We start from the raw sequence: 16834 nt of genomic DNA on the forward strand, positions 1-16834 counted from the left end.
GCAAGAAGTGTGCAAAGGCACCCAGTCAAGCAATTGTAAATGTGCTTGTGCAGTTTTCTGGGTTTGTGCAAATCAGAGGGATCAAAAGGAATATATATATCCCTATGCCCAGATGCGTACTGGAAATAGGCTAGTGCACAACCAGAAGAGAAATGAAAGCATAGAATGAGGAGGAGCAGAAAGTGACAATTGAGGTACTCACTCAAAAGCACGGGGGGGGGCATCTGCGACCCCACGTGGGCAGTTTGGAACCCCATTTCCCCCAATTTGTCCTATTTTTCCCATATCAGGCGAACCCGAATTTACAAGGGGGAAAGCAATGAGATTGGTGCTGTTTGAGGTTAATTTCTTGAACACTGTGCAAATTAAATGGGAACACAAACAGCTGCAAGCACACAGTAAACTCCAGTGTGAACAAGCCCTGCTATTCTGGAACATAGGAGCTCCTATGATTTCTTTTCAACACCCTCTTTTTAGGTAGAGATAAAAACTGACCACAAAGAATTCTTTGAGAATATCAGCAAGCATGTGGACAGGGTTGGCTTTGCATATCAGGTGTAGCTAGTGAGGTACTCTGCGTATGTTGCTGCTTCCTAGAGGTCATCATGAGATCTCCTCTTCACTTCCTTTCTTTTTCCTGCCAAAGATCCAACAGACTTCAGTTCCAAAGTATGTGGCTATATAGGACTCGATGGCACAAGCAGCAGCCACGTGGAGACCCAGAAGCTAAACTTTGAGGAGCAGCTAGATTCCAAGGTAAGCAGCAAATTAAGGCTCAGTGGCTTAGTGGTAGAACATCTGCATTGCACACAGAAGGCCTCAGGTCAATCTCCAACATCTCTAGGTAGGGCTGGAAGAGAGCCTTGTCTGAAACGCTGGAGAGCCCCTTGTCTGAACACACCTGAGCTAGATGGACCACATCTGATCTACATCTGCTCTACATCTCATTTCAGCTAGATCTGAGCTAGAACAAATCTCAGCTACATCTGAGCTAGATGGACCATCTGAACTAGACAGATCAAAGGTCTGACTCCGTATAAGGCAGCTCCCTATGTTCCTAAGGTGGATCTGTTCAGAGCAGCTATGATATGTATTGTTAATAAACTCAGCTCACGCTTAAAAATAATAATGATGATGATGGATCTCAAATATAACAATTTGTGCCTTGCATCAAACATATTTATGCTCATTCTTTTTTGAAACTGCTGCTGCTTTTTTTGCAGAGGGGGGATGCTGTTTCCTGATTTTTTCAGTTATTTGAGGCATGGCCCAGTCAAATTCATTGTTTTCAATGGGAGACTTCAGTTTATACTGAATTTAGCCCACAAGAAACACTTGCTTAAATCTATTTGGCTTTAAGCCTGACGTCCTATACAATTAACCTGAGAATAAGTCCCCTTGAACTCTGAGCTTACTTCTGAGTAGGTCTGCATTAGATTGTGCCCTATTTCCCTGCCCCATACATGCCATTCTTTTTCTCTGTTTGCTTTTGCAGTATTTTACAGTATTTTAAATACTATAGTTTAGAGTGAAATCTTTTACATCTTGCAAGAGCCATTACCGGTACATATTAGAAATTGTCCCTTATCAGCTGATCTGTGGCAAAACAATCCAAATGCAGCCTTGAGACATGCCAAGGAAAAAGATGTGGAGCATGGCTCGAGTTGTAGTGAGAGTTCAAACAAGTCGAAGCCTCATAAACAGTGACATTTTGCAAGAAAACGGAGCTCAAAGGGGATTGTTTGAGCCAAGGACTCAGGTACAGTCATCCAAAACCAGCAGGTGGTGTTATGTGTACAGCCATTCACAGGGTTCCACTGTGCACAGGGAGAAAGGCAAGGTCCATAACTTGTGTAACTTGGCACTATGTCATCATGATTGCCGATGTGCATGAAAGCTATAGATTAGCAGGGATCAGAATCATACAACCCAGCCAATGTGGGACTGCCAGTGAGTTGGAAGTTGGGCCTTTCCATCTACCATGCAATGGCAATTAGAATCCATTTATTTGTTGTCTGTCTGTCTGTTTGTGTTTTATAAATTCTACTTCTCGGCCAGATAAGGCTCCCAGATCAGATTATTATTTTTTAAAAAAAACAACACATCACCCAACTCCCTGCCCTGATGCTTACAATTTTAAGAGGCAAAGCAGAAAAGGAAAATGAACAGGAAGAGAGGAGGAGGAAATAGGCAAACTCCAGTTTTTAGTTGTAAGTTATAATGACGAGCTGGGATGGAAAGGAGAGGGGACATCAAAAGTCACTGGTCTCTAATATAATACCCCTGAATACCTTCTTTTTCCCTCCCTAATGCTGCCAGGTTGTTGGCAGTCTCACTGAACAAGCAAACTTTGTTGGTATTTTTGGGGTTTTTAAAAAGATTTTATTGGATTTTTACAGTTTTATATTCAATCAAACAACACAATATAACACTTGTCATATAAAAGAAAAAGAACCACCCCCACCCCCATGAGTTCCCTCCACTTCCCCTTCTGGTTCTTTAAATATTTACTACTTCTGCTTAATTATTACCTTATTTTTATAATCTTATACCTTAATACTCTTATTTTCTTATCAGTTTTATATCAAATTTTCCTTCATGATTACATCTTATAGTCAATTTCATTCCATGTTATCCTTACTTAACCTTTGATCTTATTTTCTTACTTGTGTTTAATCAAACCCTGCTAGTGAGTCCATATCTTTACAGTATTTCTGTAAATACAACATAAAAGGTTCCCAGTCTTTTTTAAATTCTTCATTATCATTATCATTGTCTCTGGTTCTTTCCATCAGTTTTGCCATTTCTGCATATTCTATAAGCTTGACTTGCCTATCTTCTTTCGTTGGTATCTTGTCATCCTTCCATTTCTGGGCTAGTAGAATCCGAGCTGCCGTTGTAGCATACAAAAACAACTTCTTCCGCTCTTTTGGTAGTTCCTGTGCTATTACACCGAACAGAAAAGCTTCTGGTTTTTTAACAAAGGTTATTTTAAACATCTTCTTCAGTTCGTCATATATCATTTCCCAATAACTTTTAATTATTTTGCAATTCCACCACATATGGTAAAATGTACCTTCTTTCTCTTTACACTTCCAGCACTTATTACCACTTGTTCTATACATTTTTGCCAGTTTGACAGGAGCAAGCTTGTTTCTTTTCAAAACTGCAAATCCCCTTCTGTGGTTTTGATAAAAATCCCTCCTCTGAAGCTGCTGTTTGCATTAGGAGAGAATCCATCATTGGCATTGCAGAACAGATGATGCATGCCACAGGGTTATATGGTCCTACAGACTGCCAGGACACAGGCTCACGCCTCCTTCCCTCAAGCCCTGGAAGTGTTTGCCCAGCTTAGGGAAGGAGGCAGAATGCTCTGACAGAGTCCAAGAGCCCTCCTGCTTCGTCCCCCACCACCCAAAAAAGGTGGCGGTACTGCGTACCATTGCGTATCGCTAGGAAGAAAAAGCAGTGCCACAACCCAATATGAAATCTGAATGTTGTGAAATTTCGACACAGTGCTCGCATTTACTATCCTTCCCAGTTCTGATTCTATATGAGCTGTAGAGCCATTTTGGAGCCCAGCCACCAAAATATAGCCACCAGATTAAAAGGATATGGGGTCAATTCCTAAAAATAAACGTGTGGTGTTATTGGAACACCAAGTGATTTCCCATTACCACTCCTTTGCCATTGGATAAACAAGCATTGTGACATCTTAAACATGGCCTCAGCCAAGAGGCGAATGAAATACTGGGCTTGGTGTAGGGGAATTAAGTCTCTAGGGGGATCAGCTAGTGCCTTGAGCAGGAAGAGCCAACACCCATCTTGGATCGTAAAGTCTTGATAGGAGAATGATCCCTCAGGGGACTATTGCTTGAGAGACTAAAAGGCCTTTGGTTTGCTCAAATGTCTTTTGCGTTCCTGTAACGGAAACTTGCAGGAAGCCTTCCCCCGGACAGGCACACTGCCCTTGGATGAAGTCTAGTCTAGCATCATGCTAGAAGGCTGGCATGTGCCGCAAGGGCATATATGTCAGATGACATAGAGACTAGCCTACAAAATGTCAGGGCCCTAGGACAGGAGCCTCCCACTAGGAGGAAGAGATGGCAATTCACTTCCCACGCAAACCACGGCAGATGCCAACAGCTTAGTTCAGTTGATCAATCGCATGAGCTAACAGAGAAAGGGCTTTACTTTTTGTTGTTGTTAAAAATTTTTTTATTGAATTTTCAAAAGTTTAACATGTATACTTCAATGCCTGGCACCTTACATTTTTGCACACCGCTCCCTTCACACCGTTTTGCTGTACACTGAAGATGCTTTAGGCGCGCACCTTAAAATAAGTGTGAATGAGACAACTGTGAGTTCACCAATTCATGCATCATGCAGGTAGAATAATAAAATTGTGGAGTTCAAAGGGACCCCAGGGGTCATCTAGTCTAACCCTCTGCAATTCAGGAATCTCAGCTAAAGCATTAATTTCAGATGGCCATCCAAATTCTGCTTAATAAACCTCAAATGAAGAAGAGTCCACCGCCTCCCGAAGGATAGCTACAGGTATCCACATAAAAATGCTCAAATGTTGACCATTTTCCAGAGGACTTGATCAAATGTATTGGTTCTCCTCTGCCTTCTTCTGCAGCATTCACAGTTTCTTCCTCCATAAAAGTCAGTTTTGTTTACTCCTTCACATCACTATCCTCTTGCATGTGGCCTCCAGAAAGAAAGCCAGACTCTCCGGAGCTTCAAAGAAACCCATCTGCCTTCATCACTGCCTTTGTCCTTCCACAGCTGGTTTTCCGTGGCTGGTGATCTGTCAGGGATTACGCAGCTTGCAAAGCTGTAGGTTTCTGCTGGTGAACATAGATATTGCTCACTGCCAAGCGAAAGTACCTTCTTTCGTTGGCAGATAAGCGGTGAAAGAAACCCCTAAATGGTCCCAAAAGATCAAGAGCGGGAGCGATAGCTTGGCACCTTTTGATAGAACCAAAATGTCTGCGGCATTATCTCCAGCCTTGGAAGAATGCTGGGACCAGGAGAAGGGCCAAGAAGGCTACAGAAGGGACCTTTGTCTCTGCAATGCTTAACTCATTGTGAAAGCAAAGCCTATCAGAAGAGAGGGAGAGGGAGCGCCAAGATGACTGGGAACTGTAAACCTAGGAGATTCCTTGGGCTATGCACAGCCAATTGCATGTGAACATTAATTTTCCATTTGGATTTCCCTAACCCCAAAGTAAATAAAGCCTTCCCCATCCCCAAATTTTTCATCCCACCTGTAATAACATCTCTAATCACATTCCCCTTTAAATGAACCTCAAAGGGCCGTGAATGGTGACCATTATGAGTTCTGCTGAGAGTTGCTTCGTCCCACATTTCATTCTTGCTGGTGACAAGCCGAGCTAATGATAGTTCACGCTGATGTGATTCCCTGAGAAGGCCAGTTTGTTTTCCTGCTCATTGGTCCTGGAGACAAAAACGATGCCTTGCCATCTCATTTCTTTCTATTTCTTGCTTGGAAGGTTCCTTTCGCCCACCATCCCTTCCTTTCATCTTGTTAAAACATTGCTGCTTTTTTCTGTGGGTTGTATAACCTAGTCTCCCTATCAAAGCAAGATGGTTTGTGATCCAATTTACACAGTTGCCGTTAAAGTCTTCCTGTTCTGCACTTTGAAGACGCTAACAGTTCAATCATGTTTGTGCCTACCTGTAAGTAAGACCCTTTGAGTACAATGGGCTTTGCACCAAGGTAAGTGTGGTCCTCAAGCTTTTTTTTCTCTGGGCCCCACTTTCAGGATAAAAAAGTAGGTTTTTTATTCATAAGAAATGCATTGGGAAACAAAAAGAGACAACTACTAGCACTGCTTGATTTATAACATAAAACAGAACTGATTTAAAATATAATCATGGGATGTCCAGAAAGTATAAAGCAATGCAGCTACATAAGAACATGCATCATTCCCAAAATATAATTATAAACAAGCCTCTTCCACCCTTTGAGAACCACTGGTGTACAGGACTGTAGCCATAACAAGCCCCATCCCCACTTTGATGCAGGTGTTCAGCTGTGCCAAAGCTCTGTACATTTCAGACTCAGACAAGAGGAAGCACTTCCGGCTGGTTGTCAATCTCTTCTTCAGCAACGGGCTGGAGATCGGCACGTTCCACAGCAAGCTGATCAAAGTGATCTCCAAGCCCTCCCAGAAGAAGCAATCCCTGAAGAATACGGACTGTAAGTGGACATGGGCTCCTGGGTGCCAGCGAAAGGAGCCTTCCTTATGTCTTTGGAGGCAGCCACCTTGCCAGGAAGCCACAAGACAGGATGGTAGACTGGTTGTAGTTGGAGAAGGTATCAACAGGCTAGGAAGGAGACATAGCGTGGAGTAGAGCACATGCTTAAAAGGAGCAGAGGGGAGAAACTGGTTCAGACGCTGAATCTGAGATCCCACATGGCTGCTACCAATAAGTAAGAGTAGTCCAGAGGTGTGGAACCTTTCTCAGCTCAAGGGCCACGTCTTCTTCTGGGCAGTCTTCTGAGGGCCATGTGCCAGGTAGGAAAGCAAGAGATAAAAGTGAGCAGAGCAACCAATGTATCATGTTCCTTTGTTCAGTAGGCTAGCTTCTACACTTACTCTGTATCCTCCATCCCAGACCCTCCAAGTGTCCCTGTTTTCCAGGGACAGTCCCGGATTTACAGAAGCTGTCCAGTTTCTGATTTGAACCCAGAATGTCCAGCTTTTCCTTAGGATGTCCCTATTTTCATCAAGGAAATGTTGGAGGGTGTGGAGTTATCTGACCCCCATGCCATCTGAAGGCAAACCTGGCTGAGGCAACCTAGTCAGATGGGGGGGGGGGATAAATAGTAAAACATTATCATCATCATCAGCAACAACAACAACAACAACAGCGGAATAGGGCGTCCCTGTTTTCAGCGGAGAAATGTTGGCGGGTATGCCATCCAGAAAAGTAAGTGGCATTATCAGAGCTCAAGGACACATTCCAGCCAGGCAAAAACTCTCAAGGAAGGTGTGAAGCAGGGCTGTTGAGGGGTGTGGCCTGGGGAGAGTTCCAAGAGTCAGATGGAGAGGCCTGGAGGGGCCAAAATCAGCCATCAAGCCTGAGCTTCTCACCCTTGGAGAATAGACAGACAAATATTCTGATCTGGTATTAGGCAGCTTCCTATGTTAAAGCAAGAATGTGTCAGCTTTAGGGAATCGGATCCCTCCCCCAGTGGCAGTAATTCATCAGATCAAATGAAAGGAGTGTTCTTACCAGTTAGTTTCTTTAATAATCACAGCGAGAGACAAAGGAATGCATATCTCACCCCCTCCGTCCCCATTAATCTACTTCTACGTCGGGTAATCTGAGCTTGTTGCTGTTGCGCTCTCTGTTCTATCACCCTCAAAGCCTGTCTAGTCCTAGGCGAAGAGGGTCAGGAATGCTGTCCAAAGACACTGAATCTGCCAGCTGTCTCTCTCCTGGTGTTTCCTCTTCTAGCTGTTCCTCACTCAGTATCTCCCAGCTTTCCCCCTCAGGACTATGCCCCTCTGCAAACCACTGTTCTAAATCAATGCTGTCCTCCTGCCCTTGGGAAGGTTCAGGAGAAGGGAGGGCGGCTCCCACCATTTCTTCTCAGTCCAGCCCCTGACAGAACATCTGGCAAAGGAGGAAAATGCTACTGGAGGACAAAATATCTGGGGTTGCAGAAGTGGAGTCTTCAGCAACAGCTTCCCTGAATCCTGCACATGTTGACTCCTTGCACGAATCTCACTGTGTTCATGGGGCTTATTCCTATGTAAGCGTGTACAGGGCTGCAGCATTAAACCTGGACTTAGCCATTTACATCAATCTCTTCCCTGATGCTCTCCTTCCTGTCCCCCTGCCACCCCACAGTGTGCATTCCGTCTGGGTCCAAAGTCTCCCTCTTCAACCGCCTGCGCTCCCAGACTGTCAGCACCCGGTATCTTTCGTTTGAGGGTGGCGCCTTCACAGCAAGTGCCAGGCAGTGGGCAGCCTTTACACTTCATCTGGGTGAGGCTTGCTAACGACATGCTCATTTTTAATCACTAATAATGTGGGGACGTTGGTGGTTCTGACCTCCCAGCCAGTGGCATTTCAACATTCAGTGGCACTGTGCCCAGGAGTGGGTGGCAACCTAGCCCAAAATAAAAGTGGCTAATTAAGGCTTGGCAATTAATCAAACTAGGAAAATTAGCATCCATTGTAACATCCCTGTTGAAGTTATAAATATGTTTGGGGCCAGGGTGGACTGCTGCATAAGAGTTAAAATGACCAAGGGGTGCCAGTTTTGTGTGAGGGATGGATAAAATATGGTTTGGAAGGAGACACTGTTTTGTGATTGCTATCTGGGTACTGCAAGTGAGTCTATATCAATGGGATTGCCTTAAAACAGGGATGGGGAATGTGTTTCAGCTCAAGGGCCACATGCCTCAAAAGCAGCATTCTGGGGGCCACAGCTGGGCGGGACCATAAGCAAAAGAGGGAGGAGAAACAGGTGCAACTCTTACCATTGTAAAATAGGCTACATTCCAGCCACACAAGTGCCAGAGGTTTACACTGAGGATATTTCACCCCTCCCATTGCAAGAATCTGCTGACAATGTTTCAGAAAGGAGGGGGCGGATTTTGCTCATTGCTTCTTCCGCTCCAGCCTGTGGGAGTCTGAGTGTTATCTGTATATAGATAAGGTGACTGCTCAAGCAGCTGTAACACTCATGCAGTCCAGCGTCTCTGATTAGTCTTTAGTTACTTTTATGCAGTAGCTGTAGAGAATAAAAGAAGGTATACTTCAGAGCTGTCGTTCGTGTGGTTCATGCTCTGCTGTGCTCCGTTGACTTTTGGAAGTGAGTTTGGTGCTCACAGCTCTGAGTTGTGAGTCCACAGCACTTAGACCTGCTCCCTGCAGTGAAAGGTCTCTGGGAGTGCTCTCCCAGCTCGTCTGGCCCAGTCGGGGCTGAAGAGGTTGAGCCCAGTCGTTGGCACTGGCTCAAAGGCGAAGCTGACATACACACACCCCTCTATCTAGGCAAGCAAAAGGCATTATCGCAAGGATGCTTTGCAGCCAGGCAATAGTATTCAAGGAGGCCATAGGGCAGGGCCAGTGAGGGGTGGAGCCTTGGAAGAAGAGGTGTGGCCTGGGGAGGGGTGTGGCCTGGGGGCCAGACAGAAAGGTTTGGAGGGCCACACTCAGACCCCAAGCTGAGGTTCCCCACCCCTGTCTTAAAACTTTTTGTCAAATAAGGCACTCCTGTTAAGTCCCTCCTTCTTGCTCTTTGCATTTAGCTTTTCACCTTTTTCTCACTTTCTCTTCTTTTCTTTTCTCCCATCCTTGTTTATATCGAGCGGGTGAGTCCCAGGGTGAGTTCCCCCTGCGAGAAGGATACATTCACTATGGTTCCACCATTCGCCTCATCTGCACAGCCACCGGCATGGCCCTGCCCCCTCTGGTAAGGACTGGAAATCAACTGGAAATCAGAAACCAAGAATCCATCTTAACACTCTCTCTCTCATTATCCAAGATTCAATACACTATGCCATGCATCCTGTGCCTCACCAAATTTTGCAATGGCTGCCTCCTCTTCTAGCTCCTCTCCCTCCCCAGGAATTTGGCATGGTTGCCACATTCCACCAATTCGTATATTTTCAGCCCATCATGTCCGTTTCGCATCCTATGTAGTCCATGTCCTAAGTACATTCCATCCAGGACCAGCATTCAACCTGCAGTTTAAAAAAAACAAAAACACCCTTCATGAAAATCCATATTACGTTTAATGTCATATTCCACAAAATATGTGTTGTGCACTAAAGTACAATTTTTATGCACATTTTATGCGTCTTTTGAACTGAGAACCGTACAGCAAAATCTGGAGATAACCTTCTAAAGGTAAAGGTACCCCTGCCCGTACGGGCCAGTCTTGACAGACTCTGGGGTTGTGCGCCCATCTCACTCAAGAGGCCAGGGGCCAGCGCTGTCCGGAGACACTTCTGGGTCACGTGGCCAGCGTGATGAAGCTGCTCTGGCGAGCCAGAGCTGCACACGGAAACGCCGTTTACCTTCCCGCTAGTAAGCGGTCCCTATTTATCTACTTGCACCCGGGGGTGCTTTCGAACTGCTAGGTTGGCAGGAGCAGGGACCGAGCAGCGGGAGCGCACCCCGCCGCAGGGATTCGAACCGCCGACCTTTCTATTGGCAAGTCCTAGGCGCTGAGGCTTTAACCCACAGCGCCACCTGCGTCCCGATAACCTTCTAGCCCCATCCTAACAATTCAATAGAGCAGTATCCTAAGGACAATACCAGAATAAAAAACATGAAGGGTCCCCCCCCCCCGAGCTGCTGTTAATCCAGGTGTATATTCATCTCCCCAGATCATTCGGAAAGTGGCTAAGCAATCAGTGATGTTGGATGTGAACGAACCTGTCTCTCAGCTGCATAAATGTGCATTCCAGCTGCATGGCACTGATCGGATGTACCTCAGCCTCTCCACAGAGAAAGTGGTCCAGTTCCAGGTAACAGGGATGGCAGACAGAACTGGGGGGTCAAGTGAGATACCTTCCACCCCAGCTGTATCAACATATTGCTGTATTATTTAATTTGGAATCTGTGCCACAGGGCTACAGCAGAGCTGAAATCATTTCAGGATTCCTTTTTTTAGTAACAAGAAGGGGAAGAAACTTTCGGAATTTTCAATGTCCCTGAGAAAAAGAAGACAGAATTTTGCAGAATTTTCTGTGGACATTCTCAACCATTTTTGTGGCAGTTGCCATTCTTACATGCAGTGCCCCAAATAATGACAAGTCCCTGACATTGTGGAAGATGCAAAATGGTGGCCTGGCTGCCACCAGTGCTAGTGGTGTTGATACTTGCAGTAGGGTGGTGGGAAAATGCTTAGAAAATAACTTGTGTCACTGCCGTTGCTAATGGTGAGTGACCCCTGGATTGAGAAACGGTTGGAGAATTTCTCTTCCCCTTGGAGTTTTGTTTTTGTTTTGTTTTGGAGAAATCCCTATTTCTCTGTCCACAAATAGTGTGTTGGACAACAACTCCCACAACCCCTGACCATTAGACATTCTAGCTGGGGCTGATGGGAGTTGGAGTCCAGCAACATGCGTACGAATGTAGGAATCTGCCTTTCATTGAGCCAGCCCATTGATCCACCTAACTTAGCATTGTATACACCAGAACTGGATCTGGTTGGGAGAACTGGATCCAGAAGCAGCCAACTATTTATTGGCCACTCTGACAGGTGTCCCGGTGATCACTTCAGTGGCATCTGAAATTGGAACAGTTTCCAGACGGCTAGCCTTGGTAGTCTAATACACTAAACTCAACATGGCACCTTAAAGACTGGCAAATAGTCTGTGTCATGAGCTCTTGGGAGTGCCACAGACATAAAGCCCCCCCATCAGAAATGCACCTCCTGGGGGGTGGGGGTCACCACCACTGATGTGGGAACTGCCAATGCGATCCTTAATAATTCCAAGTAGAAAGCTGACCACAACCACACTGTTCAGGTAGCATGAACTGGGGCTTAGTTCAACTCCTCTTTTCTAAGTACCCAGTGAGGTTGTTGATGGTTCAAACAGGCATCACCATGTCCAAAGGAAGTGAACCGGGAGCTGCTGAACGACAGCTCTTGCTGGACCATCATTGGGACGGAAACCGCAGAATACACATTCAGTGACTGCCTCACTGGCATTCAGGATCCCGTGAGCCCGGTCCCTCTCATCACAGCTCTGGAGGTGAGTCGAGTTCTTCTGCTTTGTGAGGGAGTGAGAAAAATCTGGCAGAAACTTTGGCTTAACCTGCTTTAATGAAATATGGAATTATCCCCATTTCCTGGGATGCCACTCATGATTACTTGGAGGAGATTAAATCACGCACCCATCTTCCCATGCTCAGGATACTCGGAAGGTGCACTTCTTTCACTCTTTCAGTGCATGCTGATGGGTGCCAGGGGGCTTCTCATCTGGTTTGTCATTCTGACTGTGAAATTGGAAGTTAGCAAGCAATTCTTCTGGCTGACTTAATGTAGACTACAAGGGTGTAAACTTGGGTATGCAAGATGGGAGCCTCTTTGAGAAGGGAAGACAACTTTGAGAAGTTGAAAACAGTAAACTTGTGGTTTATAAATGAACTACAGTTGTACCTTAGATCCCCAACGCCTTGTGACTTGAATGTTTTGGCTCCTGAATGCCACAAACCTGGGAATGAGTGTTCTGGTTTGCGAATGTTCTTTGGAACCCGAATGTCCGGTGCGGCTTCCGTGGCTTCCGATTGGGTGCAGGAAGCTCCTGCAGCCAATTGGAAGCTGAGCCTTGGTTGTCAAACATTTTTTGGAAGTCAAACGGACTTCCAGTATGGATTCCATTCGACAGCCAAGGTACCACTGTATATTGACACCACCTGCTCTTCTGCAGCCTCTATGTCACTCAGATCTAACAAATGTTGGATGGAAGGCTGTTGCCTATTTTCTGTCCTCTTAATATGAAGACCACTGTTTTTTATGTCAGATAAGAAATGTCCTAGGAATTTATGTTGGAAATGTGAGATAACAAGCTAGTGATGTCATATAACCTCCACACCACCTTATCAGGATGAATGCTCAAGGAACAGGCGACAATGCATAGCCGCCACACAATTTTGTCCAAATATATCAGCAGGAATGCTTGATTAAGCAGCCAGTCTAGAATCTCCCATGCTTGCTTTAATGTCAGAAGGTGGAAGGGGAAGAGGGAGGCGAGGCTGTGCTCTAACTTCATGATGAGATGTGTGTAACCTTTTCTCCCTGCGACTGGGTCTGCTTCTCACAGCTGGCAGGTGGAGGGGACGTGGCAATGCTAGAAGTGCAGGGCGAGTACTTGCATGCAAACCTGAAGGTTTGGTTTGGAGATGTGGAAGCCGAGACCATGTACAGGTAAAGCAGAGAGACAATCTGCTGTGCAGACAAGGTGCGTTAACCTGGGCAGTTCCGCAGCCACTATTCTTCAGGCATGTTCCAGACAACTGGGGCGTTCACACGTTACATTCAAGAAGTGTAAACTCACAGGGAGGAATTCAACATAGCGCTAAGCAGATCGCTCCATCAGCGCAAGCATTTCTCCTCCCTCAGCATGCTGTTCCAGGGATTCTCCTGACCGCCACCCAAGCCAATTTGGGGAGTATGGGGCATGAAGGAGAGGAGGGAGAAAGCCCCCTTGTTCTTGCAGAAGTCTTTGCATGGAAGATGTACTGAAAAGTGTGGGGTAATTGCTGGGTGTGGTGTCATATACCGTATTTTTTGCTCTATAAGACTCACTTTTTCCCTCCTAAAAAGTAAGGGGAAATGTATGTGCATCTTATGGAGCGAATGCAGGCTGCACAGCTATCACAGAAGCCAGAACAGCAAGAGCGATTGCTGGTTTCACTGCGCAGCGATCCCTCTTGCTGTTCTGGCTTCTGGGATTCAGAAATTTTTTTTTCTTGTTTTCCTCCTCCAAAAACTAGGTGCGTCTTGTGGTCTGGTGCATCTTATAGAGCAAAAAATACGGTAACTTCCCCACAAACGAATCCAAACAAATGTTCAATAAACAATGGGCATCATATAACTTCCCTGCAAATCAGGATGAATGCTCAGTGAATGGGCTGTCTGGAAGTGACTCCAATGTAAACCTTTGAGTAACTGCGGGGAGGGAGAAGAAACCACATTTTTCTTGTGTTGTGCATTCTTTTCCTCCTTAGGAGTCCCAAGACTTTAGTATGCGTTGTTCCTGATATCTCTGCATTCAGCCGTGACTGGAGGTGGCTGAGATACCCCATCACTGTCCCTCTCCTACTGTTAAGGAATGACGGCTTGATTTATTCCAGCACTTTCAGTTTCACATACACACCAGAGCAGAGTTTCTTGACTGAGCAACCAATCCTGCCAAAGGTGATGCAGGATTCTGACACCTTGCTTGATACCATCCATCAGGAGTTCACGAAGACCAACTTTCACCTCTTCATGCAAAGTTAGAGCCGGTGCTCTGTGTATGCCAGGATTCAACAGGAGTGCAGAGGACAGAGCAAAAGATTTGGCTTCCTGTGAATCTTAGCTTTAATTCTCATGTCTTATTTAGGGCTGGGCGATACCTGGCTTTCAGTGTTGTGATATATCACCAGCTAAACATCACGATATACCAGTATATCACAATGTCTGAAATAAAGAATGGAGCTATGTAGAGGCATTGGCTGGCTTCACGGTTTTTCCTGCATTGTGATTTTTGCATAGTACACACACACACAATCATGATTCACAATATATTGCCAGGTCAAAAATTATGAAACAGATATTACAATATGGACTTCAAACAGGTTTTGGACAATATATTGATATATTGCTCAGCCCTGAAAGTATGTGGTGAACTACATCACCTGTAAACCGCCAACACCAGAGAAGTGGCTGAATAAGATGGGCCTGTTGTGACTGTCAAGGCTGAAAAAATTGTGCAAAATAGCATTCTATTATACATTACGCAGAAATCATGCAATATTGTTCAATGTGCATAACTTATACAGGTTGCAGAATTTCAACTTTTCCAAGTGCGGAATCTGGATTTCTTGGTCATTACGAGTTAAAAATAAATAAATAGCACTTATTAGACTGCAGTGACAAAAGAACATAGTTGCAGAGCACCAGCATCTCATATGAAAAGACACTTGCATTTGATGGCCACCTGGACTTGAACTGTTTCTTATGGAGATGATATGCTGCACTATCTGTGGAATGGGGATGCAGGGCTGTATATGTTACATTGCATTTATTTGAAACTTAATTACATTTTTAAAAAAGATAGTGGATTGTACATACAGCAGTTGTGAGAATTTTTTCAGATGACCAGACACCTGCATTTCAAGATAAATGTTAATTTTAAAAAAATAATATTAAAATTGAAGTACTTGTAAGGCGACTTGAGGGCTGCAGTGCTGCCTCTGTCATTTTAACCATTTCTTAGAAAAGCTCCAGCACAGGTCAATCCCAGGGGCCACATGGCTTGTCGCTGCCATGGGCTTTGGATTACAAGAGCAGGATCTGCCTGGATCATCAAAATCTGCCTGGATCGAATCAGGCGAGTTTGTTTTGCAGTCCAATTTCAAGTGATTCCTCTCTCATTCCTGGATGCACACACCCCCCAACCTGCCCCCTAAGGTGGGGCCTAACCCTACATCTTCCCTGTCCAGTCTCACTTATAGGCACACACACACATGGCTGTTTTTTAATTAATGAGTCCCTAGCGGTTTTGGAAGGGCCTCAAGAGGCATCCAAATTCCATGGATGCACAAGATACTCACTGTACACATGTTGCGGGCTTTGAAGATTAATTTAGAACCTTTGGGCGAATGCAGCATCAAAGGGCCAATCATAGATTCTGAAGCATGTTGCTTTAGCATTAGGAGCTTATTTAGAAAGCTGTGCGGTGCCAAAACCACACACTGGCTTTTAACCTGTGTTGAACTCCTGAAGGCCTACAGAGGAGCCCGGTGGAAAGAGACCGCAGCCCAGCGAGCGTCAGCATCCTTAAAGTGCCAGGCGAGTCGTGCCAACAAGAAGCCCTTTCTCTGCTTCCCCCGATCACGACTCCAAGGCTGGAAGAGTCTCTTGTACATCAGTGTGTCTTGTGGGTGCCGCAGAAAGCTGTGGCTGGCGCATTTCGGGTTATTTTGTGCCCTTGGTTTCAGAGAGATGGGCTTCCATGCTGCTTTGTGTCAACGTGGGTGTTGTCAAAGAGTCGTTTGCTCAGAGGAAAAAATGAAACGAAATGAAAATCTGACCTTGTTAACACCTGGCCCACCCTTTCAACTCCAAAGAAACCCCAGTGATGCTTCAGAGCTATTTTGTTCCCAACTGTTGCCCAGTTCAACAGCAGACCCATGGCCAAAAAAAATAAGGAACCTGACATTTATAGGAGGGGGCTGTCAAAATCTTACTTATTAGAGGTGATATTCAAATAAATAATTGAACTCGCACAGGTTACTGCTAGCAGAATGCTTTTCACACTCATACCCTTTGCCTATGTGTAATGCACACCATCCCTCAATATGGTCCAGAGGATTGGGGGAACCCCTACAACAGATTTCGGAGGGCACACAGAGGGAGGAGAAGGGAGAACATACCACTTCTCAAGGAAAGTTCTTGTGCTGCTGGAATGTTCGCCTCCGGTTGAATGCAACCCTACATTTTTTTGTTATATGTTCAGCATAAGGGGCTCCGAGAGGCAGATGGGGCTTCGCCAACTGGGAAGGAAGCCCATCTAGGAGAAGGAAAACTCTGATCCTAGACCTCTGCTGCCTTGCGGGATATCTTCAGGAGAAGAAAAGTCTGAGGAGTAAGCCCTACACAAATCCAGAGTGACGGTTGGATGGTGGCTTGTACGCCTCCTTCTGGCAACTCCTGCACCCCAAGCTGGTGCCAAACATATTGCTCTGCTTTCCTTTGGAGCACATCAGCGAGACCCAGATGGGGGTCTTGTTTTTTTTTCTTCATATAATTTTTATTAATCAGCAAACAAAACAAAACAAAGTACATAAATTTCACATCTTTTCCAAAACTTGTTTCTCTTTTGGACTTCCCTCAACTGTTCCGTAAATCATCCATAGTCATAATTATAATTACACATTTCTCAAATTTGTATTGACATTATTCATCTCTTTTTTCCTATTCCCTTTAGACAATACTTCTTACTTTTTTTACAGTGCTTCTTTAAAACCCTTAAGCGTCATCTGTCCTTCACTTAAACTTTCCAGATATTCCACAAATTTCCCCCAGTCCTCGATGAACTTTTGGTCTCTTAAGTATCTAATC

General features: G+C 45.2%; 2 protein-coding genes across 3 annotated transcripts in view; one reads left to right on the forward strand and one right to left on the reverse strand.

The window, feature by feature from the left end:
- The window catches only part of RBPJL (recombination signal binding protein for immunoglobulin kappa J region like), a 94040-nt gene extending 78971 nt beyond the window's left edge, over window positions 1–15069 (forward strand). For both annotated transcript variants that reach the window (XM_083746273.1, XM_083746272.1), the window contains 8 exons: window positions 647–756; window positions 6055–6229; window positions 7891–8028; window positions 9360–9463; window positions 10383–10523; window positions 11601–11756; window positions 12828–12931; window positions 13735–15069. In XM_083746273.1, coding sequence (XP_083602399.1) covers window positions 647–756; window positions 6055–6229; window positions 7891–8028; window positions 9360–9463; window positions 10383–10523; window positions 11601–11756; window positions 12828–12931; window positions 13735–14008 — 1202 coding nt within the window. In that variant the 3' untranslated portion in view covers window positions 14009–15069. The remainder of the gene's footprint in view (window positions 1–646; window positions 757–6054; window positions 6230–7890; window positions 8029–9359; window positions 9464–10382; window positions 10524–11600; window positions 11757–12827; window positions 12932–13734) is intronic.
- SDC4 (syndecan 4) overlaps window positions 1–16834 on the reverse strand; it is a 236189-nt gene that overhangs the window by 132145 nt on the left and 87210 nt on the right. The gene's annotated exons all lie outside the window — the stretch shown is intronic.

The sequence above is a fragment of the Podarcis gaigeae genome, assembly GCF_964106915.1.
Source record: "Podarcis gaigeae genome assembly, chromosome: 6".
Lineage (NCBI taxonomy): Eukaryota > Metazoa > Chordata > Lepidosauria > Squamata > Lacertidae > Podarcis > Podarcis gaigeae.